Source organism: Etheostoma spectabile, chromosome 13 (assembly GCF_008692095.1).
Source record: "Etheostoma spectabile isolate EspeVRDwgs_2016 chromosome 13, UIUC_Espe_1.0, whole genome shotgun sequence".
NCBI classification, from domain to species: domain Eukaryota; kingdom Metazoa; phylum Chordata; class Actinopteri; order Perciformes; family Percidae; genus Etheostoma; species Etheostoma spectabile.
In genome coordinates this window covers 4,556,646-4,575,186 of record NC_045745.1, presented here as the reverse complement: position 1 = coordinate 4,575,186, position 18,541 = coordinate 4,556,646, and the positions used below count along the sequence as shown (strand labels likewise).

The window sequence follows — 18,541 nt, the reverse complement described above, 5'->3', positions numbered from 1 at the left end:
GGGCCAGATGTTCCCATGCAGGCACAGAGGTGCGATGTTTGTCATGCCGGGCATGTGTTTGCCTGTCTCTCCACAGAGTCACCAGCTGACTGCCCAGTGCCCTCAGCCAATGTCTGGCGGGGAAAGTACTTGGGGGGGGGGGTGGAGAGGCTCTCACATATACACAGGAGATGAAGGAGCGACCACAAATGTCTTGTGTGTTTCGCCAAGGGGAAAAGGTACGCATCTCACACAACCCTGTCTGGTTGGAAAAGATGTCTTTTATTCCTCAGCTGGTCTGTAGGTGCGAGGGGGACTTGTTTGGTCTCGCTGGAGGCCGGACTGAATGTCAGCGCTGCCATGGAGGCGATTGACCTTACCAACCTTGCGTAGACACAGGATGGAGACCGATCTGCTTTTATCGAACGTGTACACAGCAGGGTTTGGAATCGGCGAGTAGGTATTTGTTTTTGACTTGTGTGGTTGCAGCACAATATATACACCATGTGTATTTATGTATTTATTTATTTAAGTATATGTATTTCCACCAGTTCAGAGCACCCACCAGACCTGCGTCTCAGTAATCCACTCTTCTTTCAATTCTTAATTCTCTTAAATCTTTTTCTTTAGCCTGCATTAAACAGTTATGCATAACATTAGAAAACTTAATGCCACAGAAGTGTAATTACTAACAATAACACATTCAACTGTACATAAAATAACCCAGTTGAAGATGAAGCTGGTTTACCTACATTCATCAGTGTTCACAAATAAGTATCCCAGCATTATTACAGCATCTACATTTTCAAAAATGATGGTCATTTTACAGATGTAGACACCCCTCACACTTTTATTATATGTCACAAGGCCGAGTTAAGACATGAAGGTGTTTAAACCAACGGCATGTATGCAGCATGTCAGCAATAAATAAGAAGAGTAATGGTAGACAAGATGTTTTTAATGCAGAATAACAAAAGGTTGAATTTTTAGAGCGATTCCTCCAGGCATAAAGTCTAATTAGGGTGTTTTCTTTGTGTGTATGAATTGGTATATATGCAGCAGCTCATATGGGAGAGAGGCCAGTTAGTATAATGGCAAAGAGGATAAATCTCTCACAGCAGGCCTGTGTAACACTGGAAGCTGTTTTTGTGCGTTAAGCCCTTTTAGGATGATTTGTGAGAGTCAGCGCTTGCACAGTCCTGCCTAGCAGAGCTGCTCTGACCCCCTCTTAAATCAGCCTAGCTGTGCTGGCAAACAGGCCAGGGCTGGTTAGTGCTGGGTCAATAATATGGGTCTGGGTGTGACAAACACACAAATGCTTAACTTTTTTCTTTGTTAAACACAGCATACATGTCAATAAGAAGACACTGGCTATACCAGAGGAGGTCATTATTTCTGCAGGGGAAAAAAAAATCACTGGTGTATATTTGTTTGCCTGTGGAATTTACTATGCATGTACTGTATATATCTGTGAATGTGTGTGAGAGAGAGAGATGGGGAGCAGCTGCATTGATTTGGTTTTGTTTGCTGAGTACTCTGAGCAGAAATGTAAGCCGTGGGAACACCTGGGGAGAGGGGAAAATGAGAGAAGTGGAGGTGGTGGTGTCAGCTCTGCTATTGGCTCTGTACCAAGCATATATATATATATACACACACACACACACACACACACACACACACACCTGATGTGTGAGGGCAGCCTGGGATCCCAATCAGCTGCACTTAACAAAGCTTTCCCCTTTCTCCCTTTAATCGCAGGCTCAATTTGTCACTGGGGTGTCCAATTTCTGATAAGCGCTTTGACTGAGAGAGGCGAGGTGGGTGTGAGGAAGAACACAAAATGGATGCACCTGCTAACAAATGAAATCAAACCACTCCATCTTCATTTCCCCCTTTTTCCGCCAGCTGGAACAATGCTGCTGCGCTCTAGCTCTCAACACATTGAGTTATTTCCCACTAACTAACCAGGGAAAAGGCCTGGCCGACTTACAGTCAAATAGTTAGGACAAGAAGTCTGCTTTTAAACCTCTGTTGGGCAACTGGGCTCATTTCTATTTCAGACCTGAAAGGGATTAAATGTAGGAGGCTAATTGCATCATTTCCTCTTAGCCACAGTGTATTTCCAGTTCCAAGCATGCAACTTGAAAAACCAGCTGCCTAAAGTCTGACAATCTATCGCTGCACATACCCTGATCCCCACAGAGATGGTAGATTAACGGTAGCCTAGTATCTGTATGTCTGTGTTGTTCTAACCATGCCATCCTAGTCCTGTACCCAACCCCACAGTCTGGCATCTGACACAGCAGCATGTGACTCAGCACATTGTTGTCTGGTGTGATATGGGGATATGTGAAGATAACACTGATGCGGTGGCACCACAGAGGAGATGAAAGGGAGCAGTGTTGCTCTCATATGTATGAGCGACGTCTCGGAGTTGTGTGATCTGATGGCAGAAGGCTGAAGTTTCTCCAGAGGATACAGAATCTCATCCATGGTGTTTACTTGCATTCCGGTTTTTCTCAGTGTTTCTCCACTGTTATCCTCTTGCATATCCATTACACCAAGCTAGTGTAGTGTGGCTCTAGGGACGGCAATGTCGGTCCTTTGGTCCATCGTTGTTCAGTACACCACTTTAGCTCAAATATCTCAACAACTATTTTGTCAAGACATCTTGTACAGGCATTAATGTAGACTGCTGATCTCTTGATCTGGTGAATATTATAACATTTGCTTGATAGATCGGCACAAACCTCTGTTCAGATATTGACGTGTCCCTATGACTTTGGTGATTCCCTGACTTCCTCTAGCATTACCAGTACAGTAGTTTCACTGACATTTGGTTGGTCATCCCTTAACATTTCATCTACCACCATCATTGAGTCCCAATTTTAATCTGCCAAATATTTTGGTTTATGATCGGATACCTGCAAAGTTAATAGCACTCCCTTCAGCCAGCTGTACTGCCAATTAGCAATTGTTAGCATGCTTACATGCTAAACTAGAATCGTGAACATGGCAAACCTGCTAAACACTACAATCCATCTTTATTATAAAGCACATTAAAAAACACAGTTGAGCCAAAGTTCAACATTGGCATGGTAGCACTGTTATTGTGAGCATGTTAGCTTGCTGATGTTAACATTACAGCTGTCTGTACAGCTACAGACTCACTTTGTTGACAATTGTTTCCAAGTCCAACTACCTAGTCAAAGGGCTCTATCTTGCACCCAGCGGAAAGCCCAGCGCACATTTCTTTGATAGTCGAAGACCGACACAGTTGTCAATTTCCAGTCCATCGCTCCACCCTTGTGGATTTGGACACGCCCTAAACGCACCTGCACCGTGCACTTTACACCATGCGCTTGGATCATTAAAGTGGGGCTCAAAGTGTTTTAATTGCAATGCTGAGTGAAAACAGGCCCAGTCTCTGAACAGTGTCATGGAGGGTTTTAGAATAAGCTCTGATTTATTTGAATCATTGATTACTGTGAGATGTATTACGAGTAAATGTGAGTAAATCAAATCCAATCTCGAGAGCTGCTTCATGAGATCTTCGCTTCGCTTTCCTTTTCTTTTACTACATGTCAGATCTTTTTTTTTCTCTCTCTCCCTCAAGTGGGTTAAGACTGTCATGTCTGAGAGTAGGCTGGCTTACTCCTCACTGAGGCATGCCCAGCTTCTGGCTGCACTCTGGATGGATTTGCAGCAGATAAATAAATAACTAGGCTGGCACCCCTCACTTTGGATCCCCTCTGTTTTGGCAGGCCATCCACCCTGCATTTTCTATCAGGTGTAAACATGTCTGTCAAACGGCATAGCGAGGGGCCCCGGTATTTTGGCATTCATGACACAATGCATGCGGCGCAGCCAGCCCTTTGTGTCGGCCCGTCTGACCTTGGCCTAAGCTTGACATGACTGAACACACTTAGCTCTACCTTCCACATTTGCAGAGCTCTTCGGGTAGGCGGGTAGGCTTAAGTGGCTGTTAGTGGAACTGACCCTAAGTCGGAGAATGGACCTTGGCTGGATGTCCCCGCAGTGCTGACGTGGGGGACGGGTAATGGCTATTACATAGCTCTGATAAAGATAGCCGGGACACTTCCTGCCCGATATCTTCTCATCCTTCCATCTCACCACCATTACTGCCATCTTCTCCACTGTGAGGAGCAGTGGACATCATCCAAGAGGCTTCAACCCGCTGATGTAAATACAAGAGTGGATGAATGAGGTCGTTCTAAAAAGAAGAGGCCCTGTGTACCTTGGAAGTGCGTTTCCTTTTCTTGGTTTCATGCTACACAGCTCCTCTAAGGACAGAAGCTTTTTTCATCGTGGAGTCCAACTTCCCGTAGCTGACACTTATGCAAAGATTTAGCCGATCCACCTGTGGACTATGCATTATTCCAGGAGCATGCTGTCTCTCTCCGCTCCATATCCACCATCTCACCTCAGGGAACTGTCACTTTTTCATCAGTTAGTTACTGATACAGCCTCCAAGTTGTTATGCACACCCCTCCCTCCCTCTAAAGAAGAGTAGTTTCAAGGAGCTGTCTTCCTCTCTCCCACACTACTGCAGCAGTTTCCTTTTTTTGACAGTTGTATGTCTGACACCCCCCGTCTAGCATCTTGGAAACCACTATTTTACAGACTCTCAATTTGTGTGCGAGTTGAAGTTTGGGTTGGTCGTCTTCTTGTTGTTTTCGCCCTCCCCCCCCCCCCCCCCCCCCCCCCCCCACCACCATCATGACTGTCTCCCACTCTCTCGCCCTTTCGCTTTTGGTGTGAGATAACAGTCCGGGTTGATGAAGGGGGGGGGGTCTCTGCTGACTGAAAGAGCGAACAGCCCGTCCCAAACGCCTCGGGATGTGCTGGGGTCATCAGGATCCATTGTGTGAGGCTGCGCACCAGCCTGACGAAGCCTAACATGCCCGTGGCTCTCTGCTAGCAACAGAAATCCTTTTTTTTTTTCTTTTCTACCTCTGTTGTTTGTAAAAGCCCGATGGACTAATGAAGGCCATGCCGATGTGTCATTTCTTCCTAATGCGCTCAAGAGCCACGACTTTTTCCCCCCTTTCTTTTGACAGAACGCTCTGGTATTCAAGGGTAAAAAGCTATTCTCTATTTCCTGCTCCTTTTTTTTTTTCTTTCTTTACCTCCTATTCAGAGACTCGGCTTCCAAAGAAAAGTAATTTCACTCCCTCTGTCCCTGAGAGAATCAACACAGTGAAGTTGCATTAAATTTCTCCTGCAACATTTGTTCTTGGCTCTATTTCAGACCCATAACCTGGGGGTAAACATGCAATTAGAATAACAGCAGCCTGCTTTCTCCTCCACTCTCCTTTCCTTCAGCCGTTAGCACAAGCAATGTACAACATGGTGTCTTGGTTCTACTAATTGCTTTTTGTTTTTAATTGGTACAGGAAATCTGTTAATATTCAACCAGCAACCAAACATACTTTCTCACCTTGTTTTTTTTCCCCATTTATTGTTTTTCTCCTCCAATATTGTTGTACTTGTCTCCTTCTAATGAGCTTATTTTTGGGTCACAATCCTCGCTTTTTCCTCATGCATTACTGCTGGTGGGTAGTTTTATTTAGCCTGATGCAATTCCCAAATTTTGAACAAATACAGATAGTTCATGAGAAGGAGATCGATCAAAAGATTTGACGTCAAATGTAGTCAGCTGGTCTAAACGGCGTCCGTCTGTCCTGGAACCACCTTCTCTTCTTTTAACTCTTTTTACTTTGGCTTTCTTTTCTCCGTCCCCACCGCAGAATGAAAAGAAAATATAGGTCAGCTTTTATGGGAGCAATTTGACACATAACACAAGCCACTTGCTCATGTCCTGCTTTGTCTATTCGCCTTTATTTGTCCGTAATGAAAGCCACACAGTTATTCGCACACTTTTATTACGGCTCCATAAGTAGCTGATGGAGACTTGCCGAGTCACGGGGGCCCCCCCCCCCTAATACTCTGAGAACCCCGTGGTGTCTGTCTGCACGGTGCTGATAGAGTAAGACGCCTGGCTATACTCCACCAAAGGCCTGCCCAGCTGGCTCGGCTTGGCCTTCACAGCCGCAACTCCGTTTCCACTCAGGACAGGAGGGGCTGTGTCTCTGTGTCACAAAGGCTACTAAGCCATTAGGGTAGACACCTATTTGCCTGGATGAGTGGGTGGCTGGTAGGGGTGGGGGGGGAAATCGATACAGCACAGTACTGCAATATTTTCAGTGGCAATACTGTATCGCGACACAGGTGCCAAGTATAAATCTTTATCGTATACGTGTTGGTCAGTTAGTCTGCTTGACAATCCCATTTTGAGTGAGATGACCAAACAGAGAAATTTATCTTTTTAGATAAAACAGATGTTGACAAAGTTTCCTTTTGCGGACATCATTTGAAATTGCTGAAAAATTAGAAGTTGGAAAAAAGGTTATAAATTGCAAAATATCGCAGGATATTGCAATATGTTTAAAGCTGCATCGCAATAATATCGTATTGTGGCATAAATATCGTGATGATATCGTATCAGCGGCGTCTGGTGATTCCCACCCCTAATGGCTGAAAAGGCAAGTCCTAGCCAAGACCAGGCTAAACCCCTTGCATGGTCACCTGAGGGTAATTAGGACGCAGCTGAAGCCACCAGCCGAGCCGGTTACGTGCCGATTACGACCTGAGGAGTAGCACCTCCAACTCGAGCAAGTTCTGTCCCCGTCTGGACATGACAATCTATCGGGTGTACTCATCCTGCTCCTGATACAAAAAGGAAAAAAGCCTCTGTGGGGGCGGGTGCCTTTTGTAGAAAGCACCAGTGTTTGGCGTGTGATGTATATTTGAAGTCGCCGTGGCAGCGGTGCTAAGAGGCGAGTCAGTAGACGTCAGGCTTCTGTCTGTTGGGTGTTATCTCCTCCTGCTCTGTAAAGCAGACTGTCAGCTGGGGCATTACCATAGGCTGACCTTTGCCGCTGCACTCCCCACTGCACAGCTTTCTGACATTCAGGGGCGCTGTGGGGGAGGCAGGAAGGGGGCGGGCTGAAGGCCCGTTGGCTGTTTTTTTGCCTGTAGTGTGTTGATGTGTGTTCTTATAACAAATGCACTGACAGTTCATGCTGCTGTTTCTTTTCCTTTCACCCCACATCATTTCAGTCTCTTGCCACCATTTCATATATGGTTTTTCTCCACCCCAATCCAGCCTCTTGTCAAAGCGATTGCTGTAATCTGTGTATGAAATCTTGGCACCCTGATAAATGGGACGGAGCTGAAAATCTTTCAAGGCGCAATGTACCAAAAACCCTTCCAAGGCAGAGGGAAAAGAATAACATATCAGGCCAATTAAAGTTAATGCATGGAGACACGTTGAATCGAGGGCAGGGATTGCTGCCATATGGCGGTCCAGGCTGTAAATCCGAAAGCAGGGGAAAGGGGGGGGTGGATGAGAGTGGTGGAAGGCGGGCAACAGTAAGCGTGACGCAGCATCAACTGCACAAAACACCCCCAAATCCTTTATCAGATTTGCTGCAAGACTGCAGCCTTGCCACCTACCAGTCTCCCCCCCCCCTCTCTCAACCCTTTTTCTCCCTTCCACCCCCCTGCCGCCCTGCCCCTGCAGCACCCCAAGGTGCAACGCTCTCAGGTATCTGTGTAGAACTGGCAGCTTCATTAAGGCTTGTTTTTTCTCCTCTCGCTGGGAGCATTTAAATGAGCTGTCTTCCTGACCTTTTCGAGCTCCTACTTTTTTAAAGCAAGTTGAGCCCCCCCACCCCACCCCAAACCTGCCACCCGTCTTTCTCTCTTTCCACCTTTCGCTCTCGCTTTGTCACTCTTTCCTCCACTTGTCTCTTCTCCCTGCAGGGGGGAAGACACTTTTAAGCCATCACCCCGCGGCAGACAGGCATGCCAAGGTTGTTTTGTGGGTAATTGCCTCTCTCATAGGCGCTGTTTGTCAGTGCACACTTGCCGCCTTCTTCTGATGCCACGCAGCAAAGGGGGAGGCCACGGACTCTGTAGACTTAATTTGCTCCCTGACTGTTCTTCAGTGCTGATTAAGCAAGCATCTGTGGTGTTTTGAATACAGCGGTAAGCCAAGTGGAGCATGGCAAACACTTTCCAGCTCTCTATTACGTCAGGTTACTGCACAGGCATTTATTGGAGCTGTAGCCCTGTTTATTCGTTTCTTTTCACCACATCCAGCGCCAGCTCCGTCAGTAATGTCCCCAAAATAAAGGCCTCTTTGAGGTCTGGAGGACTTCAGTATTGATCAGAGACTCACTAACTTGTCAGCGCCTGGGCCTCTCGAGCATGTTCTTTTGGATTGTACAGGAGTCATTAATTTCCTCTGCCACGGTCTGGTGGAGGCGGAGAGGTAAAGCGCAGGTAGCAAGCTCCAACTAGCTGACTAACATGCAGGGCGAGTTGGTGGAGGGACTGAGTCGATTTTAAAAGCTGCCAGTCCCTCAGGCCCAGTCTGCCCGTTTTACTTCAGCTGTTTGATGTTTAATTGAAGTTGTTATTGGCATCAAATGTCACCTTACCTGATGCTCCAGGTGTGAATCAGTTTCTAATTGAAAGGTAACTATGTCTCCCTCAGCCCTGTGCCTCCGGGGATCGGCCAGAGAGTTTTATGTATTAGTCTGGACCCAGCCACTGTATCACCACGCACCATGTGCTGCCTTGCAGTTATGTCTGACTGCTGACCTCTCTCTCTCTCTCTCTCTCTCTCTCTCTCTCTCTCTCTCCCTTTCTCTCCCTGCAGTGTGAGGAGAAGTGTGTGTCCCATGTTGCATTAGTGTCTGTGTGAAATGCTGGCCTGTCTGCCAGGGCCAGGTGACCTCCCCCTTCAGCTTCTCCCCCACACGCAGATGAACACTGGACATCAGAAATGTAAGTATCTCGGGACACACTACCACACACTCTATTAACTACCACCACCATCCCACACAACAAACCAAGCTGTTACAATCCTGCTGCCCGCCCCACATCTGAAGTCCATGCCAACCCTGGCCTGGTTCTCTTCTGCGGCTCTGTGTTAAAACCCAAAAAAGGAAAAAAAAAATATATTTTTGTGCTCGACCACCATAAATCTGTCTTCAAGGGAAATTAGGATGAACTGCGCCATTAATTTGCTGATGAACAGAGAACTGGCCCCTTTCCTCTCTCTCTCTCTCTCTCTCTCTCATCGCTCCCCCCGTAGATCTGTCTGCCACAAGAGTGCGGTCCTGTGTGCGTACTAAAACGCTTTCGCCACATTCACGTCTGAGATCTGACCATCTCGGACACTTTTCGCCATCAGGGAGAGTCAGTCACTGTCAGACTGGCAGACAGATTGCGGCTGAGTGGTTTTGCCCTGATGATCTTGTAATGAGAGTGAATTTAAGAAGCAATCTGTTGCCCCGGTTTAACAGCACACCAGTCCGAGCTGGCCCAGTTAATTCAATGTGTTTGAATTTCACAATTTAACTGCTGACAAACTTGGACCGTTTACAGTGTGAGGGGCAGCATCTCATTGGCTCTCGTGATTTAATGTATGACAAACGGACGAATGGAAATGCAACACTGTAAAAAGTGGTATGATCATTTATTACTTTTTAGTAGGGGTGGGGGGAAAATCAGATACGTATCCTGATTTATTTTGATTTAACAAAAAATATTTTTTTTACCAGTGCTTGACCTTAATAGGTTCTGGTTATGCGGTATCGCCGACGGCAACTACATCATATCTGTTTCTTGCCAAACAGAGCGAAAGCAGAGAATGCCTAAAATCTGTTATGTTCTTAATAAATGTCATGTGATGTGCATTCTAAGAAAACAATTTAGTTATTAGAAACATCTCGTGATATATTGTCTCTAGAAGTGTATTATTCAACTTTTTGTCTCTTGTTAAAGAAGGAAAAGAAAATCGCAATACTCAGTACTATTTAACCGCAATACTTCCAGAATACTAAATCGAATCAGCACCCATGTATTGTGAAAGAATCAAATCCAGACAAAAGCATATCGTCCCAGAACTACTTTTTAGATACATTTAAATGCACATTTAGATTTTGTAATAATGCATGTGTGGTCTCAATGATGCCTGCATATACCATACCATCAGCTTACCTTTGTTTCTCCAACAGCAAGGTTTTTATATATACCCAAAAGATTAGTCACTTCCCAGACATTATGGCCCATCTAGTTGGTCAGCTTTATTTAATTGATCATAAAGTCTCCTTTTGCTCCTGCCTGTTTCTCTCAGGGTGGAAACTCATCTTTAGCATGACCCATTTCTGCAGCAGGTTTAAAAAAAAGATTTTTTGTAAAATGCTCCAGCTCATCAAGACTGTAATTTCAGAATCACAGTAATCAGCCAGCCCCCAGGAGATCGGCAAGTGTGAGGGAGTCTGCTAAGTGCCAACGTCTGTTGCCTCACTCAGGCAGGCTGGTGACACAGTGCAGCCATCAGCTTCACCGTTTCTCTGCTCTTCCTTTATCTGACACAGTAAGACACATCAGAGCACGAGGCATAACTGGAGTTCAATTTGTCTTTCTGCCCAACGCTGTAATCCCTTTTGGTGACTGAGCGTGCTCACGAACGATCCTAGAAGTGTAATTTCAATCTATGTTATTTTCTCCTCGCCATTCTCATGAGCCTTTTCCTTTTCATCTGCTCTTGAAAGTGTCATTAAGAGACTGGGTGTTGCATAAAAAGTTGTGGAACTGTTTTTCATATTACTCCGGATAATTTTTCATCAAAGGGCCATATAAATAAGTCTCCTGTCTTGCTGCCTACCCTCCTGCCCCTATAGATCACCTTCTGGATGATTGCGGTTTGGGCCACCTGGTTGTGTTTCGTGTTCCCTGGACACTGACGCACACAGTTAAAATCAGGCCTCTCACACTCTGCCATCTCCCTCCTGGCTGCTCACAGGACTCCTTGTCTCTGCAGAGCCCCATCGTGTACCCAGCATGGAGGATAATTTGATAGCTGAACATCATGAGATGTGTGCTTGGCTGCTTTTAGGTGAAATTCATGGACTAAAGTTGTCACTTGTAATCTTTATTCAATATTCTGACAAGTTTCCATGCAAAAAAAAAAGGCTCAGATGGAGGGTTTACATAAATAACTCCAATTTGTGTTCCCATTTGTCTGTGCTTGAGCTTTATCCTTTTAGCCACTCAGTGCACTCTAATGCTGAGTCTTATGTTACAGAACCATGTCCTTGACACTTTGCCTTTCTTTATCTTCACAAAGAGCTCCAGACCGCCAGGCTTGCCGGGAAGTGCCTCCACTCCTGCAGGAGGCTCTGTGCACAGGAGAGTAATTTAAAAGTTACGAGCTTGCAGGTTGCCGTGAGGTGCAAGGCCACATCAGCTGCGCTATTTATCATCAAGGATCGACTGTTAAGAGATGATGGCTGTGAAATGTAAAGGCTGTCGGAGGAATAGATTACGTACGCAAAGAGACAGTGGGTCACAAAGAAAACTGCTCATCCTCCAGGCAGGATGACTCAAGTACCATGAAGTGGTCCTTGGTCTCTAGTTCTCCCAGGCAGAACAACCAGTGTACGTACAGCTGGGCCACTTTGCTGATTTTCACATCGCAGATCAAAAAACAACCATCTTTTCTTCTTCTCATTATAATATTGAAATTTGTTTTCAAAGGTCTCGCAGTCTTGATCTATCGGCATGGGAAGCCCTGCTCTTTAAAATGTAAGGAGGGGGCCTCGTGTGGAAACCAAATTCACATGTCTAATTTGATGCCGAAGCTTCAGACCTAATTTCCTGCTCCTGTGTGAAAATTGCAATTTACAGCAGCGTGAGCCCCTGTCCCCTGCTGCTTAAACCATGTTCAATAAAAAACAGTAGTTTGAATTAAAGAAACCCTAATTAGTGCCTGCTGACTGTGCACTTGTGTTCCAGCTAGCTAGCTAGCAGCGGGGTAATTAACGCATGGCCAGACTGGCCTCTTTCCCCCGTTTCCTCCTTGGGAATGTGCTAAGCTGGAGATCTGAGAGATGATATGCTCGCAGCCACCAGCAGCCGTCTACAAACTTTGCTCATATCCTAATTAACCCTCCCTTGATACTTAAAGCTGTTCAACTAATCCAGGTTCCAGGTTAAGGTTGAAATGCTAATACGCTACACTTGCTTACTAGAGCCCACAACAGCTGCCAGCAAGAGGTCGATTTTATCCGCTGTTTGGGGAAAACAATGCTAAACTGCAATCGACAGATTTTGCTACACATTTTACAGCAGTTCAGTTAAACCCTTCATTCTGATTTGCTTTATTTATTTATTTATTTATTTATTTTTATCTCAAAATGCCTGCCTAAGCTTTGTTAACAATGTATAATCCCTTTTCCAATTTAATGGATTGGTCAGTTTCCAGACATTGACATTGCTTTCTTTGCTACTTGCCTGAGTCTTCCAACTTAAGTATAAAACTCATTACACAAGTGCCAGTGGCAACAAAATAACGAGACACAGTTACGTGCTCGCTGCGGATTTTCTTGCTATACTTCTCAATCTAAATGTGTGTAAAAACTATATTTCTAACATTGTTTAATTTTCCTAAATACCAATATGAAATTATACACACATTTTATAATTATTTACCCTTTCTTTCTGGTAATAAATTCATTCACCTCATGTCCACAGTTGGGTCTTTTCTGCTAAACAAAGCCTGGGCCATATTATTAAAATTCCATTTTATATGGGTCTATCATGTGAACAGTTGGTATAAATAGGACTTGATTTGCTAGTCTTGCTTGTATTTATTCCACGTTGGCCCAGTATGTACCCTTCTATCCCCAAGCAGCTCGTCCGCCCCCCCCCCCGGAACACAGAACAAACCCTGAAAGATGATGTTGCACATGAAGTGTACCTGTGGTCTTTAACCCTCATGTTGTCCTCAGTTTTCCCGTATCAATGTTCTTTTTAACTACCCAATTGTAATTACCCAAAATAACATGGTTGATTCCTGTAGTACAAATCTCTACTTTCATTAATTTTGGGGCGTCTTATTCAATTTTATAGCATTTGAAAAAAAACATTTAAGTGTTTTTAAAATAGTATTGAGTAAAAGTTGACATATTCCAGTCTGTGTTATCCATCAACATACATTCCTTTAATTTTAGTCTAAATAGTTCCTGATTTCTGCTTTTCTAACTCTATAGGTTAGTGTTATGTAGTGTTGAAAACGTCCCAAAAAGTGACAAACATTGTAAAAAAAAACAAAACAATCAAAAGTGATTGGAAAAAACGGACAAAAATGTAAGAAAAAGTTCAAAACATCGATAAAAAGCCTCAACAAAAGTGTTGATTTTCAATTTAGACGGAAGGACAACACAAGGGTTAACATCCAGAACTCATTATCTCACTCCACACCATACATGCCCTCCCACCCCCCCCCCCCCCTGCTTCCGTCTGACTGCCTCGGCTTCTTGTGTTTTTTTTCCCACCCTCCCGAGTCACCTCAAAAGATTCCTTCATGTGACCACATGTCCTGTGTGTTGTCTTGTGCATTATGTTGTTATGGATTGTATACTATGTTGCTGTCTGCATTAAGCCTTTTCGGGAAAGCGTGTGGTGGCGCTGTTCAATAGCTGCCGAAAAAGATGTTGTAGGGCGCCTGGGAAGCTCCTTTGGGAGAGCGGGCGCCCATATATAGAGGTTTACTCCTCGACACAGCGGCCGCGGGTTCGACTCCGACCTGCAACCCATTGCTGCATGTCATTCCCCCCCCCCCTCTCCCCTTTCAAATCTAAGCTGTCCTATACAAATAAAAGCCTAAAATGCTCTCCAAAAAAATCTAAAAAAAATAAATAAAAGATCTATTCATTGCCACAGCTGATAGTACTCTTCATACCTACTGACAACCCTTTCTACAGCTATGTGTTTTCAACAACAATTGCAGATTAAGAAGGCTGTGCCACAATCTCACAAGTTCTAGTCCTCCACAGCGCTACGGAGGAGGGTCTGGCTAGTCCACACAGCATTCTGGGACGGAAGGAAAACGTGCTCTGGTGTCTTTTTAAACCAATCACAATTGTCTTGTGCGGAGAGGAGGTACGGGGCCTCTGCAAAAGAGCATCGGGAAGGAACTTTTTTCCGGTGGAACATGTGCACGTAGGGAGGCGAGCTCTGGAATTAAAATGGCTGTCGAGTGTGTGATGAGAATTTTACAAAAAAAAACATCATTTGATTGTCAGTTCTAGCTTGGAGCTTGTTTCCCAAATCAACCAGAGTTTAGAATGTCAACATAAAGAAAGCGGAAGGTGCGGGACATTCATCCGAAAATGAGGGACATCAGAAACATAACATAAACAATAAATAAAACGTCGTTGATATAGAATACTGATAACAAACAAGTTTATCAAAGTGTAGTTGTATTGCTTAAAATGGTATGTATGGCCTACTAAATGTGATCAGTTGATGAACTACCTTTGCATTTTTTTAGTCTGCTTCTGTCACTGTATAAACAATCATTTCCAACTAGGTCATTAATCATCACCTGTGTCTGACAGGTGAAGTCCATCCTCAGCACGACTGCGAGCTTGTGTCTAAGCGTTCATTTATCTGTGTTTGCTTACCCTGGCATTGATTCACCGACACACTTTTAGGCCTCAGTGATGGAGGGTGTCGAGCTCCAGCTCCTTGGCCCAGACCCCTGCATTAATGAGGCTGCCATCAGCAGGCTGAACACTCGGTCACAGCAGCCCCCCTGTGTGCCGCCCCATGCCGGCCTCGCACATCGCTGCCCATTGTTTCCTGTTCGCAAATAAAGCGGGAATTAATTAGCCAGTTGGCACAACTCCTGGTGCCGCCGTGTCAGAGCTCGCAGTTCAGCTCTGTGCCATCATCCCTCAAGCCCAGGCAGCCTGCTGCGAGACTGAGTATACAGCCATGGCCACATGAAACCCCAGAGCTCTGCCAGAAATTCAGACATTTCAAATTATGGCTCACTCAATAACAGAGAAGTACCCTGAATGCCGTAATGATGACAACTATATTACCTAAAGTCCCCTCCACAAAAAAAACTGAAAGTAAATTAAATGTAGCTCAGTAACTAGTCAGACTAGTGATCCTTCTCATAGATCCGCTCATGTCCATCAGTGCGAAAGCTGTGGTGTAAGTAGGTCAGACTTGCAGGGCGGAGGTGATGGGGACAGTGAGGCGGACTAAAACCAGGGACAAGAGTCAAACAAACAACTAGCACTGACTCTTATTGTGTAGGTGTAGAAAGTGGAAGTGAACCCACATGCGATCACGGCCAAACACTGACGTGTTAACCGACACCTGCGTGATCCTGTCGCACGTTTTTAAAGGATGCATACCCCCGCGCTCACACATGCACAAACACCTAATCATGTTCCCATAGTCACTTCGACATTGTTAAATTTAGCCACGGTGCTTAGCAGGTGTAACAAACGTCTGCGAGCTGAGGCCTGGGAGGTGTTCCCGCAGATCAGACACGCTGCTGCTGTGTCTGATTACTTGTCTGCTGTCATGGAGCTCTGCTCTCTGCGTCAATCTCTCTCATTCCTTCTTCCCAAAGCAGCCACAGGGGACCAACACAGCCTTGCTCAATCTTTAAGTTTGTGATTCAGTAGCAAGCAGCACAGCCCCCCCCCGTTATTGTTTGCCCAGATGCTGCGAAAATTAAGGACACTAAAAGCTCCTGACCTCAACGTCACCGACACCACCCCATTTGATTTGAGACTCGGACTGTCCCCCTCCCCCGCAATAATTCACCTGAGAATGAGATTGGAAATCTCTCTCTCTTTTTTCATGAGATGGAATCTGCGCGGGTTTTTGGAGAAAAACAGTGAGGTGTGGAATATGAGAGCGCTGTCCAAATTCAGTTTCCGCACAGCTGCTCAGATTACAACTGATGGGTTCTTTTGTACTATATACACTTCTGCCTGGATGATATTGTCCCTCTCATTGTGCCTCTCTTCCCACTCTCTTGGTCCCCCATAATTCTCTGTTTCTTGCTTTCTGTCTCACCTCTGACTTGTCCTTTCCTCCACCCCAGGGGACACCACACAAAGGATGAGATCCGCTCCGTTTCCAACCCCTGCGGAATTGGATGCGTATGCTAAGAAGGTTGCCAACAACCCCCTGACCATCAAGATCTTCCCCAACAGCGTCAAGGTGCCGCAGCGAAACCACGTGCGCCGCACAGTCAACGGGCTGGATACGTCAGGCCAGCGCTACAGCCCTTACCCCTCCTCTCAGGCCAGTGCCAAGACCGGCCTCCTCGCCATCATCAAGGTGCCCACAGCCAAAGGCATCCTAAAGGATTTTGACGGTAGCCGGGCTCGCTTGCACCCTGAAGTCCTCATGAACCCCCACACCGGACCCTACCAAGTGGCTTCGACCAGCACTTTAAACCACCACCCACCTCTGCTGAACCTAACCCGGCTCCCGCAGAGCTTACCCCTCCAACCACAGGACCCACCTCAGACTCTACAGATGCCCCTCCCTCAGCAGCAGGGTCACACCCAGAGCCTCAGACACCCTCCCCCCATGGCCCAGCCCCCTCAGGGCCCACACAGACTTCAGACTCTGTCTCAGCACCCAGCCCTTGGTCACCCACAGGGCCCAACTACCGTCATGCTTCAGCAGCAGCACCTTCAGCAGCAGCCCCCGCCTGGCCTGCAGGGGAGCAGAAAGCTGCCAGACGGCGATGCACCGCCTAATGTTACAGTCTCTACCTCAACCATTCCACTCTCCATGGCTGCCGGGCTGCACCAGGGCCGCCAGGCTGACCTGAGCACCATTGTGCATCAGATCAACCAGTTCTGCCAAGCTCGGGCCCAAGGTGCGGGAGCCACCTCCATGTGTGAGGGCCAGATCGCCAACCCCAGCCCCATCAGTCGCAACCTGCTTATCAGCGCCTGCTCCAGGGTGTCCATGCACAGCAACCCTGCCACCCCTGGCTTTCCCCCACCCAACTGCATTATTGGCTCTCAAGAAAAAGCCCCGTTAGGAGCTCACCCCCCACACAGTGTGGCAATTATGAACCACTTGCCTTCCAGCCACACTGATCTCAAGCAGCAGCACCACATGCTGCATCAACAGAATCAGCAGCAACAACAGCTACAACATAACGTGCAGCAGCAGAAGATGCGCTCTTGGAATCAGCACCAGTTGGCTCATGTGCCCCACATTCAGAACGGTGGGGGCCACCTCTGCAAGCAGCCTTCCAGGGACCCCGCCTTCCATTTTAACGGCATGGGCTACCCTGCAGAGGTGTGTGTGGGTCAGCCTTACACACTGAAACCTCCCGTAGAGAGGCCCACCCCCTCCCCCCCTGTCAACAACGGCATGCCGGGCCCCATGGCCCACTACACTAATGGTCACTACTTCCAGTCCCACATTTGGAACAGCAGCATCCTACCCACACCCAACAGTGACAGCTCCGGGTCTCAGGACATAGCCATGCCATTCCACGGTGCGGGCCCAGGGGGGTGCACCACACTAGACTGTGGGCCCCCTGGGGCTCCCCATTTCAGGCTAGGAACGAGCTCCTCCACCTCCTCCGCCCAGTCTAATCTGATGCAAACAGCAGATTACTTGGGCGGGGACTTCCAGACGCCCTACTTCCGCGATCAGAATCTAGGGTTGATGGGCAAGATGCACAGGCCTCCTCTGAGCAGGGTAGGTCCAGAGGTTGGGGACGGCAGAACTGCTCTCATCCAGCACCCAGGGTACAGATAAGCTATGGCCTTGTCTACACAACAGTTATCAAAACCCCGTTGTTTAGTCTTAAGAAAGGAAACACATGAATAAAACGTCATTGATAACTTAAACAAATGACCGCTAATGTTAAAGAGGGTCAATTAATATATTTAATGGAGAACAGTAGGGGGGGGGGTTTTGGTTCTTTTTTTTTTTTTTGTTAAAACTAAATCTTGCAAGTGATCAATTGCTACTTTTTGTTTTTGTTAATGAGTGCTATTACCTGGCACTTTAGGGAACTTTTATGTGCGTGTGTATACACATCTGTACTGTCATTCCCTCCTTCCTCTACTGTATCTGTGTGCCTGGGTCGGACCAGATCCTGCGTCATTTCTACTTCAGACCTATCAGTAGCAGTTTCTTATGCATGGAAGAAAGAAGAAGAACAGATAGATCCCTCACTGAAAAACGTCAAGATCTACTTATGGATGTTTTCTTATAGGGTCATGTCAGGAACTCGGACTCAGACTAGTTTAATTAGCCAAGTCCATCCATCCATCTTCGTCCTCTTATCCGGTGTCAGGTCACGGGGGGGGGGGGTGGAGACTTCCCACAAGTGATTCATTTAAATTAATTTTGGTGTGGTCGCTCCAATCTCATAGTAACTTCCATATTAAACCCAATGGTTTGAGGACAGAAGAAAGTAAAACTACCAGACACTGGAGACTACAAAGTACAGTCAGAAAAGCTTTTGGTATGCACATGTACGCATAGCTTTTATTCTATTCTTGTTTTTGTTTTGTTTTTACATGTAATTATTTATTTGTATAATAGGATTATTCAAGATTGATTCCTCTCTGTCAGTTTAGGAAGCATGTAATCAGGTTGTTTGTACATAGTC

At 46.2% G+C, this 18,541-nt stretch overlaps 1 protein-coding gene across 3 annotated transcripts in view; it reads left to right on the top strand.

The window, feature by feature from the left end:
• The window catches only part of fam222ba (family with sequence similarity 222 member Ba), a 31,150-nt gene extending 12,919 nt beyond the window's left edge, over positions 1 to 18,231 (top strand). For 2 of the 3 annotated variants that reach the window (XM_032533806.1, XM_032533807.1), the window contains exons 2-3: positions 8,729 to 8,856; positions 15,992 to 18,231. In XM_032533806.1, the coding sequence (XP_032389697.1) occupies positions 8,775 to 8,856; positions 15,992 to 17,679 (1,770 nt within the window). In that variant the 5' untranslated portion in view covers positions 8,729 to 8,774 and the 3' untranslated portion in view covers positions 17,680 to 18,231. The remainder of the gene's footprint in view (positions 1 to 8,728; positions 8,857 to 15,991) is intronic. The other variant, XM_032533805.1, reaches the window with a different exon arrangement.
• Positions 18,232 to 18,541: the final 310 nt, after the last annotated feature.